This window comes from Phascolarctos cinereus, unplaced genomic scaffold, assembly GCF_003287225.1.
Source record: "Phascolarctos cinereus isolate Bilbo 61053 unplaced genomic scaffold, phaCin_HiC Scaffold_8;HRSCAF=390, whole genome shotgun sequence".
NCBI lineage: Eukaryota > Metazoa > Chordata > Mammalia > Diprotodontia > Phascolarctidae > Phascolarctos > Phascolarctos cinereus.
Window position 1 is genome coordinate 1,143,090 of NW_027556291.1, and position 18,779 is coordinate 1,161,868.

General features: G+C 38.8%; 1 protein-coding gene across 1 annotated transcript; it reads left to right on the forward strand.

Annotated features, from left to right (window-relative positions):
• Positions 1-1,298: 1,298 nt before the first annotated feature.
• GLOD5 (glyoxalase domain containing 5) lies at positions 1,299-17,648 on the forward strand. Its single transcript, XM_020976503.2, is given in 4 exon segments — positions 1,299-11,130; positions 11,578-11,718; positions 13,716-13,871; positions 17,505-17,648. Coding segments are annotated over 4 exon segments (444 nt in total). The 5' UTR covers positions 1,299-11,127.
• The last annotated feature ends 1,131 nt before the right edge of the window (positions 17,649-18,779 follow it).

Here is an 18,779-nt window from a genome sequence, read left to right on the forward strand (position 1 = left end):
AATTTTATTTTTTTAAAAAGATAATTATCCCATCATATTCAATTCACACATGTGCCCCCTATGTATACTCCTTCTAATTGCCCTAATAATGTGAAAGTTTTTAGGACTTACAAGTATCATTTTCCCATGTAGGAATGTAAACAATTTCACCTTATTGAATCCCTTATGATTTCTCTTTCCTGTTTACCTTTTTATGCTTCTCTTGAGTCTTGTATTTGAAAGTCAAATTTTCTATTCAGCTCTGGTCTTCTCATCAGGAATGCTTGAAAGTCCTCTATCTCATTGAATATCTATTTTTCCCCCTGGAAGATTATACTCAGTTTTGCTGGGTAGATGATTCTTGGTTGTAATCCTAGCTCTTTTGCCCTCTAGAATATCATATTCCAAGCCCTGTGATCCTTTAATGTAGAAACTGCTAAATCCTGTGTTATCCTGACTGTTGCTTGATATCTGAATTTCTTCTTTTTGGCTGCTCACAATATTTTCTCCTTGACCTGGGAGCTCTGAAATTTGACTACAATATTCTTGGGAGTTTTCATTTTGGGATCTTTTTTCAGGAAGTGATTTAATAATTCTTTCAATTTCTATTTTACCCTCTGGTTCTAGAATATTAGGACAGTTTCCCTTGATAATTTCTTGAAAGATGATGTAGAGGCTCTTTTTTTGATCATGGTTTTCAAGTAGTCCAGTCATTCTTAAATTATCTCTCCTGGATCTGTTTTCCAGGTCAGTTGTTTTTCCGATGAGATATTTCACATTTTCTTCTATTTTTTCATTCTTTTGGTTTTGTTTTATTGTTTCTTGATGTCTCATAAAGCCATTAGCTTCCACTTGCTGAATTCTAATTTTTAAGGAATTATTTTCTTCGGTGAGCTTTTGTCCTCCTTTTCCATTTGGCCAATTCTACTTTTTTAAGGAGTTTTTCTCTTCAGTGAATTTTTGTATATCTTTTTCCATTTGGCCAATTCTGCTTTTCAAGGTATTCCTCTCTTCATTGGATTTTTGCATGTCTTTTACCATTTGGCCTATTCTGTTTTTTAAGGTGTTGTTTTCTTCATTTTTTTTTTAATGTTTCCTTTACCAAGCTGTTGACTCTTTTTTCATGATTTTCTTGTATCACTCTCATTTCTCTTTCCCATTTTTCTTCTACCTCTCTTACTTGATTTTAAAAATCCTTTTTTACCTCTTCCGTGGCCTGAGGCCAATTATTATTGTTCTTGGAGGCTTTGGATGTAGGAGTTTTGACTTTGTTGTCTTCTGAGTTTGTGCTCTGATCTTCCTTGTAACCATAGTGACTTTCTATAGTCAGTATCTTTTTCTGCTGTTTGATCATTTTCCAGCCTATTTCTTGACTTTTAACTCTGTGATAAAATGGGGCTCTGCTTCTGGAGTGCAGGGGGCACTGTCCCAAGATTCAGGTTTTTTGTGTAGCTGTAATTCTGGGAACCTGTAAATGTGGTATGATTGTGGACTGAGAGGTCTGGAAACCACCACTGCTGCCACTGATTCAGTCACCCCCGAGGCCTGCTTCTGATTTACTGGGGCTCTGGTCTGCACTGGTGTTGCCTGCACTGGACTGCACTTCACTCTTACCCTGGTGCAAGAGACCTTTCCTGCTGACCTTCTAAGTTGTTTTGGAATGCGAAATTGTTTTACCCCATCCTTTTGTGTGTTCTACTGCTCTAGGATTTGTTTTGGGGCATTATTTAAATGTGTTTAGAAGGGTTTGGGGGAGAACTGACCTCCTTTCCATCCTTATCTCATAGGGATCCTTTTGGCCATCTACTGGGTCTCAGAATTTTAGGGCATATTTACCCACTATTCCAAGGTTTGTAAAACTCTTCCCTTCTAATAGTTCTGTGGGGTGATTGAACAAAATCAAAGTGTGAGAGGCTAAGGGACTTGGCTGTGGTCACACAACACAGGATTCAAAGACAGGGCTGCCTTTCAAGATGGAGTGCAAGGGACTTTGCTGAGGTCATTCCACAGGCCAGGGGTAGGGATGGAGACTGGATCTGATCCATCAGCTACCTTGGCTGTGAGATGATTGATTCAGACTGCAGGGAACAGGATCCCTAAAGAGATGGCAAAGTTTTGCTTCACTATTGGTTCTGAGGTCTGGCGAATAGGGAGTGGATGGGGAGGCTCTACCTTGGGAATAGAGCTCTTGGCTAATCATCCTTGTGAGCCTTGACTAATGGGCTCTGCCTAACAAGTCCCTAGGTGGCATTAAGGACTCTCCTCTGGGATTCTTGGGTAATGAGGCCAAGCAGAAGAGGTGGGCTTTCCATAAGGAGGTGCTGGGAGAACTCATTAATGAAGGTGCTAGCTTCAGCTGGTAGGAGAAGAGCTCCCAGGGGCAAGCCCAGAGCCTGGGCCTCTGTTTCACTCCCATTTCTGAGCACTTTGCTTGAGTTATGGTGATCCACATGTACCTCAGGGTGTGTCCTTCAATGTGCAGGTCCCTGCCAGTCTCTCACTATGTTCTGAGAGATCCTAGTAGCAGGCATTTAGCCCCTATCTTCCTCTTCTCTCTGCTCTCCCTTCAGTTAGTCTTCCTTTCATTGACTGATTCACTTACTCATTCCTTCCTTTATTTATTCATTCACAGTCATTTATTCATTCCTTTATTCATGGTTTACATGGGCTAATATGGAATGGACACTCAAGATGTCATTTCTACAAACATATTAGCAAAATGGAAAAAGAGAACATTAATGGACTGAGTATGCATTAAAAAAATAAGAAAGCCAACAAATAAACTAACCGAAAATAAGCACAAAAGAAGACAGACTAAAAATTAGAAGAGAAATAGATAAACTGGAAATCACAAAACCTATAGAAAACTAAAAGCTTGTTCTTTGAAAATACTAATAAAATTGATAAGCCTTTAGTGGATCTGATTAAAAAGAAGAGGGCAGTTAAATCAACACAATCACAAAAGAATTAAATGAAATTCAATAAATATTTGTTAAGTACCTATCATAATAAAGCCAGGAGAAATTAAAAAGAATAATTAGAACCTATTACATACAGTTATATGTCACCAAAACTGAGAATACAAAAGACATAGAGAAATACCTTAAAAATACAAAATACCCAAACTAACCAGACCAAATAGAAACCTTAAATAACCAAATCTCAGAAAAGGAAATAGAAAAGATAACACCAAAGGCCATTATTTCTCTCTCTACAGGTGGAGAGCATTTTTCATCATGAATCTTTGAGCATTGTGGCTAATTTTGTGTGCCAAGTCTTTCATGGTAGGTCAGCATACAATATTGCTGTTACTGTGTACAGTGTTCTCCTGCTTTTGCTCACTTTTACTTCGTTTATAAAAGTCTTCTCAGGTTTTTTTGAAGCCATCCCCTTCATTATTTTTTTGTAATTTATAAATTAATAATTAATTCAATTATTATACATTAATTTCTATTTATTAAGCAGGACAGTAGCTACACAGATTTGAAAAGCAGATGTGTGAGACATTCATTTAGCCTACAGGCCAGCTTCCTTAATTACCAAGTGCAGTCTTTTACCCCTTCCAATAACGTGGCAGCACTTGGGGTGAGCTCAGTTTCCAGTCTTAGAACAGCTGCTCTAAGCCTTTTCACATTTTCTGGATACAAGTGCCCATCTTTTACTCCTTGTATATTTCTGGAGGATAGCTGTCACGCTATTTCCTATGTAAGACAAGGGTAATACTTTGCAAACAGGAAACACTTCACAGATTTTTATTGGGTTGGATTGGATTCATTGTCTTAAATATCTCAAGAACTACTCCCCCCTCCTCCTTCATTTGGTCTGTTTTAGTACTGTGGTAAAAGAATCCATTTCAAAAGACCAAAGCTTTCATTTCATTCCATTGGTTCTGTTCTTGCTCAGCAAATCTACAAACTGACAATCTTGCATTTGACTTTTTAAAAAATCACTAATAACTTAGCATGGAGCATTCCAGTGAGCGCCCTCAGTCGGTGCTGGAGGCCAGAAAGCCTACTTAATGGATGGCTGTGCAGAATGATTAATCACTTTCTCTGGAGGTAGGAACATTGTTCATATGAGTTCTTTGGATTTGTCCCATATCGTTGCATTTTCACAGTTGATCATCATTACAATATTGTTATTACTGTGTACGATGTTCTCCTGGTTTTGCTCACTTCACTTTGCATCTGTTCGTACAAGTCTTCCCAGATTTTTCTGAAACCATCCCCTTCATAATTTCTTATAGCACAATGATATTCCATCACAATTATATGCCTACAACTTGTTCAGCCATTTCCTAACTGATGGGCATCCCTTCATTTTACAATTCTTTGCCAGCACAAAAAGAGCTGCTATAAATATTTGTATGAATAGGTCCTTTTCTTTTGATCTCTTTGGGAAGCAGACCTAGTAGTAACAATCCTTGGATCAAATGGTATGCACAGTTTTTTTTTTGTTTGTTTTGTTTTTTTGCTAGGCAGTGGGGTTAGGTGATTTGCCCAGGGTCACACAGCTAGTAAGTGTCAAGTGTCTGAGGCTGGATTTGAACTCGGGTTCTGCTGACTCCAGGGCCAGTACTCTATCCACTTCACCACCTATCTGCCCCATGGTATGCACAGTTTTATAGCTTTTTGGGCATAGCTCCAAATTGTTCTCCACAATGGTTGGACCAATTCACAACCTTGCCAATAGTGCATTAGTGTATATGGAGAATGTACTGCCAAGGTAAGTGTATTCAAAATTTCTCCATTTGTTGTAACTTAACGATTCCATATAAGGATGGTGTGGTGCTGGCTGGTGGAGAACATCTGTTTTCTTGGTGCTAAATTGTCAGGCCAAAATGAACCCAAGTGGCAGAGAATTGATCCATACTCTCAGCCTCAGTGGCTGCACTGAGTGCACAATTATCTGTGAACAAAAAGTCATGTACCAACTCTTCCTTCATTTTGGCTTGTAGCCTTTTCAAGTTCAACAATTTACTAGCAGTGATTTTTTGATTGCAAAAACCTTTTAAAATTTAATGTAGTCAAAATGGTCATATATGCTTAAGCTGAAGCAAAAAAAGCAGGGCTAGCAATCATGATCTCTGTAAAGGCAACAAGATTGTATAATTTTCTATCATTTCTTTTTTTTTCTATCAATGGCTAATGGTTTATTGGTTTTGTTTGTCTTTTCCAAAAAAGCTCCTCATAGTCTTTTTATTTTGTTTACAATTTTATCTATTTCTCCTCTGATTTTCAAAATTTCTTGTTTGAGTGTTGTTGGTTTTCTAGGTTTTTAATTGTATTCTCAGTTCATTAATCTTCCTTATTTCTACCTTATTATTTCTATTTTTTCTGTGATCCACTCATAGCTAGGATGTTATTCCCTAGTTTTCGTTTATGCCTGTATCTTTTTGTTTATGCTTCCTTTATAGGTGACTATTTTGATTGCATTGTGGTCCATAAAGCAAGCCTCAATAATATTTCTTTTTTATATTTACCCAGAAATTTTTTATGTCTTTGTACATGAAGAATTTTTGTGTAATGTCTTAAATATTTATATACTTTAACCCCATTCTTGAGAAATTATTGAGAAATCACCATAATTTTTAAAAAAAGAGCTGGCCAGATGTACCATAGATCTGTGAAGTCTATTTTTTCCAATAATCTGTCAGCCGTATCTATGTTTCCCTTCTTGTTCATTATTCCGCTCAGTTTATCCAGCTCTGAAAGAGGAATATTCAAGTGTCCTTTCATTAGTGCTGTCAATCCTGTTTGGCAATTCAGACCATAATGCAATAAAAATAGAAATTGGTTCATGGACCACAAACAAAAGACAAAGACCCAAAGGGAGACTTAATAATGAAAAGCTAAATAAAGAGCAAGTAACAGAACAATCATAGAAACAATTAATAACGTGTAAAATACAATGATACTGATGAAACATTACCAAAATTACCAAAACTTCTGTGATGAGGCTAAAGCAGTCCTCAGGGGAAAAATCATATCCTTATACTCATACATTATCCAAACAGAAAAAGAAAGAATTAATGAACTGACTGTGGTTTTTAAAAAATTAGAAAAGGAGCAAAGAAACAAACTGAAATAAGCACAAAAGAGGAGATATTGAAGATTAGAGGGAAAATAGACAAATTGGAAACAAAAACCCCATAGAAATGACAAATAAAACTAAAGGATGATTTTTTGAAATGGCTGATAAAATTGATAAACCCTTAGCTAATCTGATGAAAGAGGGCAAAAAAGTCAAATCAACAAAATAGGAAACAAGCAAGTTGAAATTATAGTAAAACCAGAGGAAATAAAAAGAACAATAAGAACATATTATGTGCAGTTATATGCTAACAAAACTGAGAACATAAAAGAAATAGAGAAATACCTCCAAAAATATAAATGGTTGTATTGATCAGTTCTGTTGACTTTTTTTCCTCCCTAAAAAATATACTATTTGTCATATGGGATGGCTCTCTGGGAGATGGAAAGAATACATGGGATATATGGTGATGTAAAAACCCCCCTGAAAATATCAATTAAAACTATTTTTAAAAACCAAATGAAAGTAGTAGAGGAAAAAATGGAAAACAAATGAGATCTATAGAAGAAAAAATTGGGAAGAGAATGAACAGCTTGGAACAAGAGGTATGAAACCTTACCCAAGAGCAAAAAACTCCCCTAAAATTAGAATTGATTAAATAGAAGCTAATTACTCTATAGACAGCAAGAAATATTAAAACAAAGTCAAAAGATTGAAAAAAATAGAAGAAAATGTAAGGTGTCTTGTAGCAAAAGCAACTGACCTGGAAAACAGATTGAGGGCAGATAATTTAAGAATCACTGGACTACCTGAAAGCCAGGATGAAAAAAAAAAAGATCCTAAATACTGCATTTCTTTTTTTTTTTTAAAATAAATTGCATTTTTAAAAAATCAGCAAAAATCTTATCTCCCTCCCTTTCCCCCTTTCATCACTGTCCCTGCCATTGAAAAAGAAAGAAAAATAAAATTCTTGTTATAAACAGTCAAGCAGAACAAATTTTTGCATTGACTGTGTTCAAAATTTTTTTTGTCTCATTCTGTATTGCGACTCCTTTCCATCTCTAGCATGTTTCACCATTTACTAGGGCACAGAGATACTGCAAACAACATAAGAAGACAGAATTAATTTATGAACTAATGTCTGTATTCTCTGGAATTATGGTTGGTTGGTCATTATACTCATCAGAGGCCCCAAGTCTTTCAAAGTTGCTTGATTTTAAAATATTGTTGTTTTTGTATAAATTGTTCTCCTGGTTTTGCTTACTTCATCAGTTCATACAAATCTCCCCAGGCTTCTCTGAAACCATCCATGTCATCATTTCTTAGGGCACAATTGTATTCCATCATATTCGTAGCCCATAATTTGTTCAGTCATTCCCTAACCGATGGGCACCCTTTCAGTTTCCAAATCTTTGCCACTGCAAAAAGAGCTATGTCATTTTGTACATCCTTAGTTAGTTTTATTTTGGACTAATCCCTCCATTAATCTACTTTCCCTTTAATCCTCTCTTCTCCATTATCCCATTTCCCTAATATTTCCCCATTTAAATGAAATATATTTCTGTACCCAAGGAATGCAACCATTACATACTGAAAGAAATCTCAAAATGAAAACTCCCAGAAATATTATAGCCAAAATCCAGAACTTCCAGGTCAAAGAAAAAATGCTGCAGTCATTGAGAAAGAATTTAAGTATGGAGTATCCACAGTAGTGATCACATATGATTTAGCAGCCACTACTACAAAGGAGTAGAAAGCCTGGAATATGATATTCCAGAAAGCTAAAGATATAGGTTTACAACCATAAGTAATTTACCCAGCAAAAGTGAATATGATCCACAGGGAGGGAAATGGATCTTTAACGAAATAGAGCACTTCCAAACATTCTTGATAAAAGACCAGAGCTGAGTAGAAACTTGGAAGTACATAGAATCAAGAGAAACGAAAAGGCAAACTTAAGTGAGCAATCATAAGGGACTAAACAAAGAGAACATGTTTACATTCTAACACAGGGAGATGGCACATTTGTCCCCTCAGAAGTCTGTCATCACAGAGTTAGTTTATAATTTAGTCCTAGAGGTAGTTTAATTAGACAGAGTGCCTGGGAGTGTTTCTGTTATGTTTTGATTGTTTTAGAAGAAGAATGGAAAGGAAGAGGAAGAGGAATACATTGGTTGGGGGGAGAGGAAGGATAGGCAAACTTATCTCACATAACTAGGGTTCACTAGTAGGAGTCTATACAAACAAGAGGGAAGGGATGAGAGGAGTGGCTGACACTTGAACCTCACTTTCATCTGAACTTGCCAAAGAAGATAAGGTCAGAATAACATAGTTAAAGAAATCCATTTCACTCATTGGGGAAATAGGAGGAAAATAGGTTAAGGGAAAGGGAGGGAATAAGAGGGAGAGCAGATTGAAGGATGGATTAGTTTTAAGTAAAACACATTTTTTTTTTTTGCTAGGCAATTGGGGTTAAGTGACTTGCCTAGGGTCACACAGCTAGTAAGTGTTGTGTGTTTTGTGTCTGAGACCACATTTGAACTCAGGTCCTCCTGACTCCAAGGCTGGAGATCTATCTACTGTGCCACCTTGCTGCCCCAAAACAAATTCTTAAAGAGAGAACCAGAAACAAGGAGAAGAAAAAGTATAAGAGAATAAGATGGAAGAGAATTTAAAAAAAAAATTAGCAACCATAACTGTGAATATGAATGGGAAGAACTCACCCATAAAACAGAAGAAGACAGAGCAGAATGGACCAGAAAGATCGGAATCCAACAATATGTTGAAACATGCTTAAAAAAGAAAGACATATACAGAATTAAAATAAGGGTCTGGAGCAAAATATATTATGCTTTGATGAAGTGAAAAAGGCAGGGTTGCAATCATGATCTCAGACAAAGCAATAGCAAAAATAGACTTAATGAAAAGAAATAGGAAAACTACATTTTCCCCCCTGAAAGCAAATAAATGTAATGCTGAAATACAATGAACTAATATCAGTAACAAATATATATGCACCAAATAGCACGGAATCTAAATTCTTAAAGGAAAAGTTAAGTGAGTTATAAGAGGAAATAGATGGTAAAACTATAACAGAGAGAAACTCAACTTACCACTCTCAGACCATGACAAGTATTACCAAAAAATACACAAAAAGAAGTGAAGGACGAGAATAGAATTTTAGAAAAGTTAGATATGATAGATCTCTGAAGAATATTGAATGGGAATAAAAACAAGTATATTATTGCTTATGTATGGCACCTTCATAAAAATTGATCAAATGTTAGGGCAGGGCTTGGCAACTTATGGCTCACAGGTCAAATATGGCCCACCACCTGTTTTTGTATAGTCCATTAGTTACGAGTGGTTTTTTACATTTTAGAACAAAGTTTTATTGTATTTTAAAATGTAAAAAACCATTGTTAGCTTGTGGACTGTACAGAAATAGGCAGGCAGGCTGGACTTGGCCTTTAGGTAATAGTTTGTTGGCCCCTGTATTAGGGCATAAAACATAAAAAATATAGAAAACAACCTTTTATGGACCACAGTGCAATAAACATTTATAAAGGGACACTGATGAAATGATTAAGAATTAACTAATGACCAAATAATCCTTTAAAATGAGTGGGTCAAAGAACAAATCACAGAAACAGTCAATAATTTCATGAAAGATGATGACAACAATGAGACAACATGCCAAAATGTTCTGGGACATAACAAAAGCAATACTTAGTGGAAAAAATTTCTCTCTCAATACTTTCATCAATATAAAAGAGAAAGAGCAAACCAATGCATTGGACATCCAACTAAAAACAGCCTGGAGAACCAACAGATTAAAAACCTTCCAAAATAGAAATCCTAAAAATCAAAGAAGACATGAACAAAATGGAAATAAAAAACCATTGAATTAGTAAATAATTTTTTTTTCAAAATGGTAACATTTATCGATTTCCATTCCTGTGATACCTCATATCTCTTCTTTTCCTTGATTTTCAGAGATCACTGACAACAATCGAATGCATAAGTCCTTTTAGAGTCCAATTTATTAAGAGCAACTAGGTGTTCTCTTACTGTCTCCTCAACTACTTTTGCCTTCTGTTCTCTCGTTATGTAGTTGTTACCATTTATAACCCAAAGATTATTTTCTTTCCATCCATTAACATTGTGCCACCTTCTTCATGCTGATGTAGATTTTTTTTTTACTATTCCTTCCTCTGATGGAGTTTTGTAGGACTTAGTACCTGAAGCTTTTTCCAGAAGCCTTAACTCATGCTGGGCCCAGCCTTTCTTATAGTCTTCTTCCAGAACTGCATGACTTCTTGGTATTTGTCCTTGACTATGTGTGTTTCCTTCCATTTTCATGTGTAGCATTTTCAAGTTTGAGCTTCCTGGGCATCCACATTAGTCTGCCACCACTTTTTTTCCTCACTGGAATAGTTCTCTTCTGTGTGATCAGAGTCACATATCTACAAAAGTAGATTTTACATGCATTTTTGGCTACTCTACCTTTTAGAGTTTCTATGCATTTGGGGGAACATGCTCAGGTTTACAATCTCAGGGGATTCTTGGCTCTTCCTTTTTCTTCCCCTCTCAAATACAATCAGTGTTCAAGTGTTACAAGTTCCACATCCTTTCCTTATTAAGTTACCGCCCTCTCAGTCTTTGAATCAGAAGAAGGAGGTGGGAGCTGGTGGCCTGAGATTCCTCCTTACCTGGACTCTGACCTCTGGAACTGACTTGGCTGAGCTAGGCCTGAGTAGAGCCTCAGGGCTGTGCCTGCTGAAAGCCTGTACCCTGATGGAATTGCGGTGAAAAGCTAGTAGTACAAAAGGCTCCTCCTCCTACCTGTGGACTCTAGCCCCTGCAGGCAGGGGCTGGCTTGACCAGAGCCAGAGCTAGCATTGGACAGAGCTACTCCTCAGTAATCCTGGCTGGGAGAAAGGTCATTGCCTAGCTGGGGCAGAAAGAGGCCAAGCTGAGACTCCTCTCTCCAGGGAGCACAACAGCAGGGCAGAAGGGACAGATCCACTTCGCTTTTGCCTTCACCAGAAAGTCACAAGCAAGAGACAACAGAACCATCTGTTGGCAGGGCACGAGACAGCCTTTGGGAAGGAAATGGTCTGGAAAACATTGACATTTAAATAACCTTTTCCCTCCTGTGGCTTTCTGGCATTTTTGTAATCTATGCACTTAGCCCTTTGATCTTCCCTTGTTCTCTTTCTTTGAATTCCTCAGGGACCCTGGTGCTTTCCTGTTTCTATCTTGGCATTTTCCCTCACCTTCATTGCTCAGGAGATTGAAATGGAGGGAGAGAGTCAAGAGATGGGGGGGGCAGAGAAGAAGGGAAGAGAACAAAGAAGGAGGAGAGAAATGGAAGAACTGAGAGAAAGCCGGGCTAGTAAGAAAGAGAAAAGAAGCCCAGGAGTGACTATGTTGTTTACTTCCTGAGAATTAAAATGTTTAGAAAGACCATATATAGAACACGTGAACAGGGGTGGGGAAGGAGAGTGGGAGCAGGATAGAGAGTCAACAAAGATGGATGGAATCTCTTTCCTCTTTTTTCAGTCTCGAAGTGGTTGTAGTAAGGTGCTGTCCTCCTGTCTCATCCATGGAATAGACCACCTGGTAATGACCATGAAGAGTATTGAAGAAACTACATCCTTTTATGCAAAATCACCCTCATTCCACGTGTTCATTGGCTGTTCAGTACCGCAGGAGGCTGTGGTATTTCACTGGGGGCCTTAGTACTTCATCAGTTACTGAATGGAGGCCAGCTCTTTGTCGATGAGCCTCGAAACCTGGCACGGCCTATAATGTGAGCGCTATGCCTGGCATGTAGTAGGTGCTACATAAATATTTGCTGTTATGACTGTTATTAGTGAGAAAGCACGGAGTGTCCACGTGAGCTACCAGGCTTTCTGAATAGGCTACATCATCTCCATTGGTCACAAGAGGGCGCTCGGTTTACCACAGCTGACACTGTGGCTTTGGCACTGGCCAGGTTTGGAATTTAATCAAGGGGGTGAAATAGAAATAAAAGTACGATGGCTGGTCCATGCAGAGTTCTTGGGCTTTTGTGTCTGTACCGTCCTCTCTCAGGTCACAACACTTCTGACTACTTACCCGAACCCTAACCCTAAATGCGCGTGTTACACGGGAAAGGAAATGGGTCTCGTGCTCCTATACGGAGCCATCCACCTATAGTTATCTCATAAACCTCCTCCCATTTAACATACCAGATCTTTGGCCTGTGGCAAGAAAGAAGCGTGTGTGTGTGTGTGTGTGTGTGTGTGTGTGTGTGTGTGTGTGTGTGCGTGCGTATCCAGGACTCCTCTCAGGATCGTAGAGTGGGTGCCAGGCTAGCCCTCCTTAGTCTCAGCCCTCGAGATGCTCTCTGGATGCATTTCCCAACTTCAGGATCTCAGTCTCCTCTGTCACTGGGCAACAGTCTCAGCCATTCTAGTCTACTCCAGATTCAATGACAGCTGCTCTTTGCCCCACACATGGAGGCCAGCAGATCTAGTCCCTCCTACAGGGGACAATAATACTCATTATCTACTGTGTAGGTTTGGTGGGAGGAATGTGGCATGGCAAAACTACTTTGTTAATCAGGCAGTGTGTACGTGCAACTTGGCAAATGCTGAAGGACTGAGCCCCTACAACTTTTACAAACATGACCAACAGCTCAAGTGAGAGTGAAGCTGCTGCCTTTACTCATCAAATCCCAAATGCTCAAATAAATGTTCAAATAATAGATGATATTCAACAGGGATAGATGTAACATTTTACACTTGGGCTAAAAAGTCAACTTCCTAAGTATAAGACGGGGGGGGCAGGGTTAGATGGCAGTTTGTCTGAAAAAGCTCTGGGGGTCTGACTCAATGGGACTTCCCCGTCAGTTTTGTAACCTGGATAGTTTAGGCCTGAACAGTTCTGAGGTCCCTCTCTTAATGCCGTGCTGGAGGGCGTTTGCAGGTGGGTGAATTGGAGACCCTCTAACTTCCCATCATTGCCACGACATTCTTCTGTGCCCCACCTCAGCCCCTCACAAAGATGGGCAGACCCTTGGCCTCCCCATCACCCACTTCTCTCTCTGCCCTGTTCTTCACCCTCATTCTTAGTACTGTCTTGGGCAATCACGCCCACACTGACCCTTCTCTAGGAAGTTCTGTCTTTTGTCTTTAGCTGAAGGATTGGGACTCACAGCATTTGACACCTGGCTGGGGAATGAATGAGAGGTGATATAAGAGACCCTGTCACCCTCTGCTGAGGTGAGGCAAGGACTACTGGAAATTCTCTTGCTCCGCTTGGGCCTGGCTACTCTGGGAGGGCTGGCAGCATCTTTCAGGGTTTCACCCTGATCAGTGGAGGGTCAGGGGAGGAGGGAGCCTAAGCACTCTTGCCTGGGACACGGGGAGTCAGTGTCTCTATACCCTTCTGGCTGAGACTGCCCAGAGACCTCTGGGTCTGAAGAAGATGGACCCTGGTGAACTAGAGTCTACAGAAGGAGTGGGCCTGGAAAATGTCCCAAAAGGCAGGGAGATGGGAGTGGAGAGCTGGTGATAGGTACCATGGAGGGAAAGTGTGGCAGGCCTGTGTAGCACCTGGGCCTGGAGAGACCTTTGCTGTTTTGCCCCCGGGGATCTTTCCTCTTGCATTATCGCTTTTTCTTCCATCCTTATTCTTGACTCTGACACAGACAGGGAAACCGGAAAGCCTTGTGCTTTGGGAATCAGAAATTTAATCTTCACGAGGTTGGGAAGGAATTTGAACCCAAAGCCCACAACCCTGTGCCAGGATCCATAGATGTCTTCCTGATTACGGACCGCCCTCTCCAAGAGGTGGTGGAACATCTAAAGGTAGGTGAGATAGCAGAGATGGCCAGAGGAATGTCCATCTGGATTAAGACCTAGATTTAGGGCATTGTTACCTCATCTCTGACAAACTGGTTTGTATAAAAGAGAAGAAGGGACTCCAACCAGATACGGGGGTAAAGACAGAGAAGGGAGTAGGGAAAGGAGGAATCCAGGCTGGGAATGGTCCCAGAAGGGACCCAGGGCCCTTATCTCTCTATATAGATCACCTTTTAATCTAATCCCTGTGCTCCATCTTGCTTTGAAAAGATTCAGAAGAGCTGAAGAACAATTCTGGCTTTTTTTTTTTGGTGAGGCAATTGCGGTTAAGTGACTTCCCCAGGGTCACACAGCTAGTGAGTGTTATGTGTCTGAGGCCAGATTTGAACTCAGGTCCTCCCGACTCCAGGGCTGGTGCTCTATGCACTGCAACACCTAGTTGCCCCTAAAGAACAATTCTGAATGCTAACTTTACCTTGCTTTGTACTCTTAGCTTTTAGCATAGTGCCTGTCATATGCTAAATGCTTAATAAATGCTTGTTGCTTGATTAATTTCCAAAAGAAGCCCTGGTTATTCAACAACATTAAAATTACTCAAATACTTTATGCATTATTGAGGAGAGCCTTGAATGACAGGCTAAGTAAGTAGTGACTGACATATTGAAGATTCTAAAGGAAAGAATATGAAATAGCATACTTAGGATCAACATGATTCCTCCTAATTGATTTGGAATACAAAAGTGCAGTGGACTGTCTCCAGAGGTAATGGGTTCCTCATCACTGAAAAAGCCTTGAATAAAATATAACATTCCATTATGTGAAAAGCTCTACAAAGTGTAAGCATAGAGCGACCTCTTTGATATCATGAAAAGTAGCTATCTAAAACCAACAGCAAAGACCATACTAGAAGCGTTCTTAATAAATGCAGGCGCAAGCAAGGAGACCCGCCTTCCTCACTATTACTGGATACATTTCTAGAAACGCTATTAATAGAAATAAGACAAGAGAAATAGATTAAAGGCATAAAGAGGAAATTAACAAAAATCCCTGTTTGCTGATGACATAATGGTTTACTTAGAAAATCCCAAGGAATGAACAAAATACCAATTGAAACAATTAGTAGCTGCAACAAAGTCATCAGTTTCAAATCAGCCCTCAAAAATCAACTGCATTTCTATATGATACTAATAAAATGCAAGTGGCAATGGTAGAAAGGGAAATAACATTCCAAATAACTATAGAATGGATAAGATATTTGGACACAAATATACAAAATACTTATATAGATTTAATTATAAAATGCTCCCTGAAAAAATAAAGAATAATTTAAATAGTTGGTGGAATATTCAGTGCTCATAGCTGGGCTGTGCCAAAATAATAAAAATGACACCACCATCAGTTAATTTACAGTTTTAATGTTATGCCAATGAAATTATCAAAGGGATACTTTGTAGCACTTGGTAATGAAAAAGAAAAATAAGGTGAAGAACAAAAGATCTCGAATATCAAAGGAAATAATGAAAAGAGGTAGGAATAAAAGAGGAATACCACTTGTAGACATCAGACTGTGTTAAAAACAGAACATCAAAAACATTTGGTATTGGTTAAAAATAGAGACTAGATCAATGGAACAGACTAGACAATGGAGAATAAGAAACAATGGAACTCAATAACCTAGTGTTTGATAAATCGGAAAACATAAATTATCTAGGAAAGAACTCCTTATTTGATAAAAGAAAAAAAAAACTATTGGGAAAACTGGAAATCAGTCTGGCATAAATTAGGCTTAGACCAGCATCTTACACCACAGTCCACAATAAGTTATAAATGGATACATGAACTTAGTCTTAACCATCATACCACAAAAAAATTAGAAGAGAAACAGGTCATTTGCCTTATACAGCCATTGGTGGGAAATGTTTTCTTGGCCAAACTAGAAGTAATTACAAAAGATAAAATAGATAAATGATTATGTGAAACTGAAAAGCTTCTGCACAGACAACGTTAATGCATCCAGGACACGAAAGAAAGTAGTCAAACGGGAAAAAAATCTTTGTGTCAAATTTCTCTGATGAAGGTTTGGTATCCAACACACACACACATACACACACACACACACACACACACACACACACACACACACACACACCCCTCTTTGTTGTTGTTCAGTCGTTCAGTCATGTCTGACTTGTTGGGACCTCATGGACTATATACAGTACTGTCCATAGGGCTTTCTTGGTGAAGATGCTAGAGAGGTTTGGCATTTCTTTCTCTAGTGGAGAGTAACAGAAGTTAAGTGACTTGCCCAGGGTTACACAACTAGTAAGTGTCTGAGGTTGGATCTGAACTCAGGTATACACATGTATATAATCAAAATCCACTTGCCAGTAGATAAATTATCAAAGGATAGGAATCTTTTTTTAAAAGAAGAATTGCCATCTATTAACAACCATATAAAAGAATGCTCCAAAGTATAAACACAAAGAACAATACAAATCAAAACAGCCCTAAAACACTCTATTTGAGGCATTGTGGAATGAAGAGACACTAATACGCTGTCGGTGAAGCAATAAAGTGGCTAAAATGTCCACAATCTTTGATCCAGAGATTCCACTCCTGCCACTGCTACTAGCTAGCATTTATATAGATTTGTATAAAACTATCTATAGCTAGCATTTATATAAAATTTGCAAAGTGCTTTATAAATGTCATCTCATTTGATCCTCATAACAATCCTGGGAGGTAGGTGCTGTTATCCCCATTTTACAGATGAAGAAACTGAGGCTGAGAGGTTAAATGATTTGCCCAGGGCCACACAGCTAATGTCTAAGGCATGATTTGAACTCAGGTCTTCTTTACTCCAAGGCTAGCACTCTACCATGACACCACCCAGCTGCCCTAAGTTTATAACCCTAAAGAGGCCATTGATAAGAAGAAAGTCCCTAATTACACCAAAATATTGATAGCAACACTTTTTGTGAGAGTCTAGAACTAGAAACAAAGTTGATGCCCATCAACTGGGGAATGGCTAAACAAATGGGGGTGATGTCATGGAAGAAGACTATGCTATAAGAAATGATGTGGGTGAGGAACACAGAGAAGCATGAGGAGACTTACATGAACTGATGCAGAGGGAAAGAAGCAGAGCCCAGAAAATAACATACACAGTAAGTACAACAATGTGGATGAGAAGAACCGCACACACAAAATTACAAAGAACAATCTTGGCTTGAAAGGAGAGATCTGAGATGACACTTTTACCCACCCTTGTGCAGAGTTGGGAGGTCCTCAGGTGGGGTACAGACCTACGTATGATATGATCAGTTTTTTCTTTTTCTTTTTCTCTTTGTTCTATGGGATGGCTCTTTGGGAGGGGAAAGGAGGGCTATTTGGAGACATTCTGGGGGCATATTGCAGTGTAGGCAAGATTCTTGTTCCACTTAGAGCTAGATCCGATGGATGGTATTTGAGGTCCTTTTAGAAATTCTGTAACATGAAGGTGTGAAACTAATTGACTTTGAGGGACTTTTGAGAAACTGTCTGTGCTTCTAAATGTATTCCCTGAGATACAACTCTTTCTGATGTTATCTAGTTTGGAACTGATCCATGAGAATGACTCACCTCCTCTCCTTGTAATAGAACTGCAGCATCCCTATTGAAGAAGGCCCAGTGACCAGAACTGGAGCTCTGGGGCCAATCGAATCAGTGTACTTCTGAGACCCTGACAAGAATCTGATTGAAGTTTCCAGGTATATAACAGAACATGTTGGATACAAGGTGTGATTATCTAGCATTATTCTTTGCAAAGTGTCTCTTTTTCACTTCATCTTCCTCCTTCTTGTAGCATCCCCCCCCAATATTTCATAATTCAATATATCAGATATTCACATGACATGCTGGATATACCATACCATGCATTGTACACATTACATCTGTAGGGCACATTATACATACGTACGACACCTGAGAGCTACTTCCCTAAACCTCCAGAAAGACAGTGGGTATCCACGTGTATTAATCACTCCAAGAGGGAGTACAATGTCTGTACAAGGCCTTCTACTGGAGACACCATGAAATCCCTCTCTCTTAAAGGCTGAATCTGAAATTAGTCCAAGCGAGGGCCCGCAATATTCTCCAAATATCTGAACATGAAATCTGCTATCTGTCTGCCCAGCTAGTCCTCTCTGAACATCCCATGTATTGTGGTGGCAAGGAATTGGAAATTGAGGGGATGCTCATCTATTGGGGAATGACTGAACAAGCTGTGGTTTATCATTGTAATGGAATACTACTGTACTATAATAAATGATGAAGGGATGGTTTCAGAAAAGATATGGGGAGGCCTTTATGAACTGATGCTCCGTGACCTGGGAGATCATATGTGTACAGTAACAGCAATGTTGTAATCATGATCACCTGTGAAAGATGGCTACTCTGATCACCACAATGATCCAAGACAGTTCCAAAGGACTCATGATGAAAAAAGAGAGAACAAAAAAGAGTGCAAATCACAATATAATTTTTTTACTTTATTTTCCTTGCTTTTTAGAAAAAATATGGCTAATATGGAAAGATGTTTTGCATGATTTCACACGTATAATTGATGTATTGCTTGTCTTCTCAGTAGGTGGGAGGGGAGGGAGGGAATTTGGAACTGAAAATTTAAAAAGAAAGTGTTAAAAATAATTTAAAATGTTTAAACAATAACACATTGAAAAAACAATGCTTCTAAAGCATTTCTCAGGGGAACATCATATTCCTGAAAACATATATTAACAAAATAGAAAAAAAAAGGATTAATAAACTGAATATGGAATTAACAAATTGTAAAGCAAACAAATAAACCTAAAATGAGTGCAAAAGAGGAGATACTCTTAAACAGCAGTTTGTACCCATACCGAATGAATTGTTCTC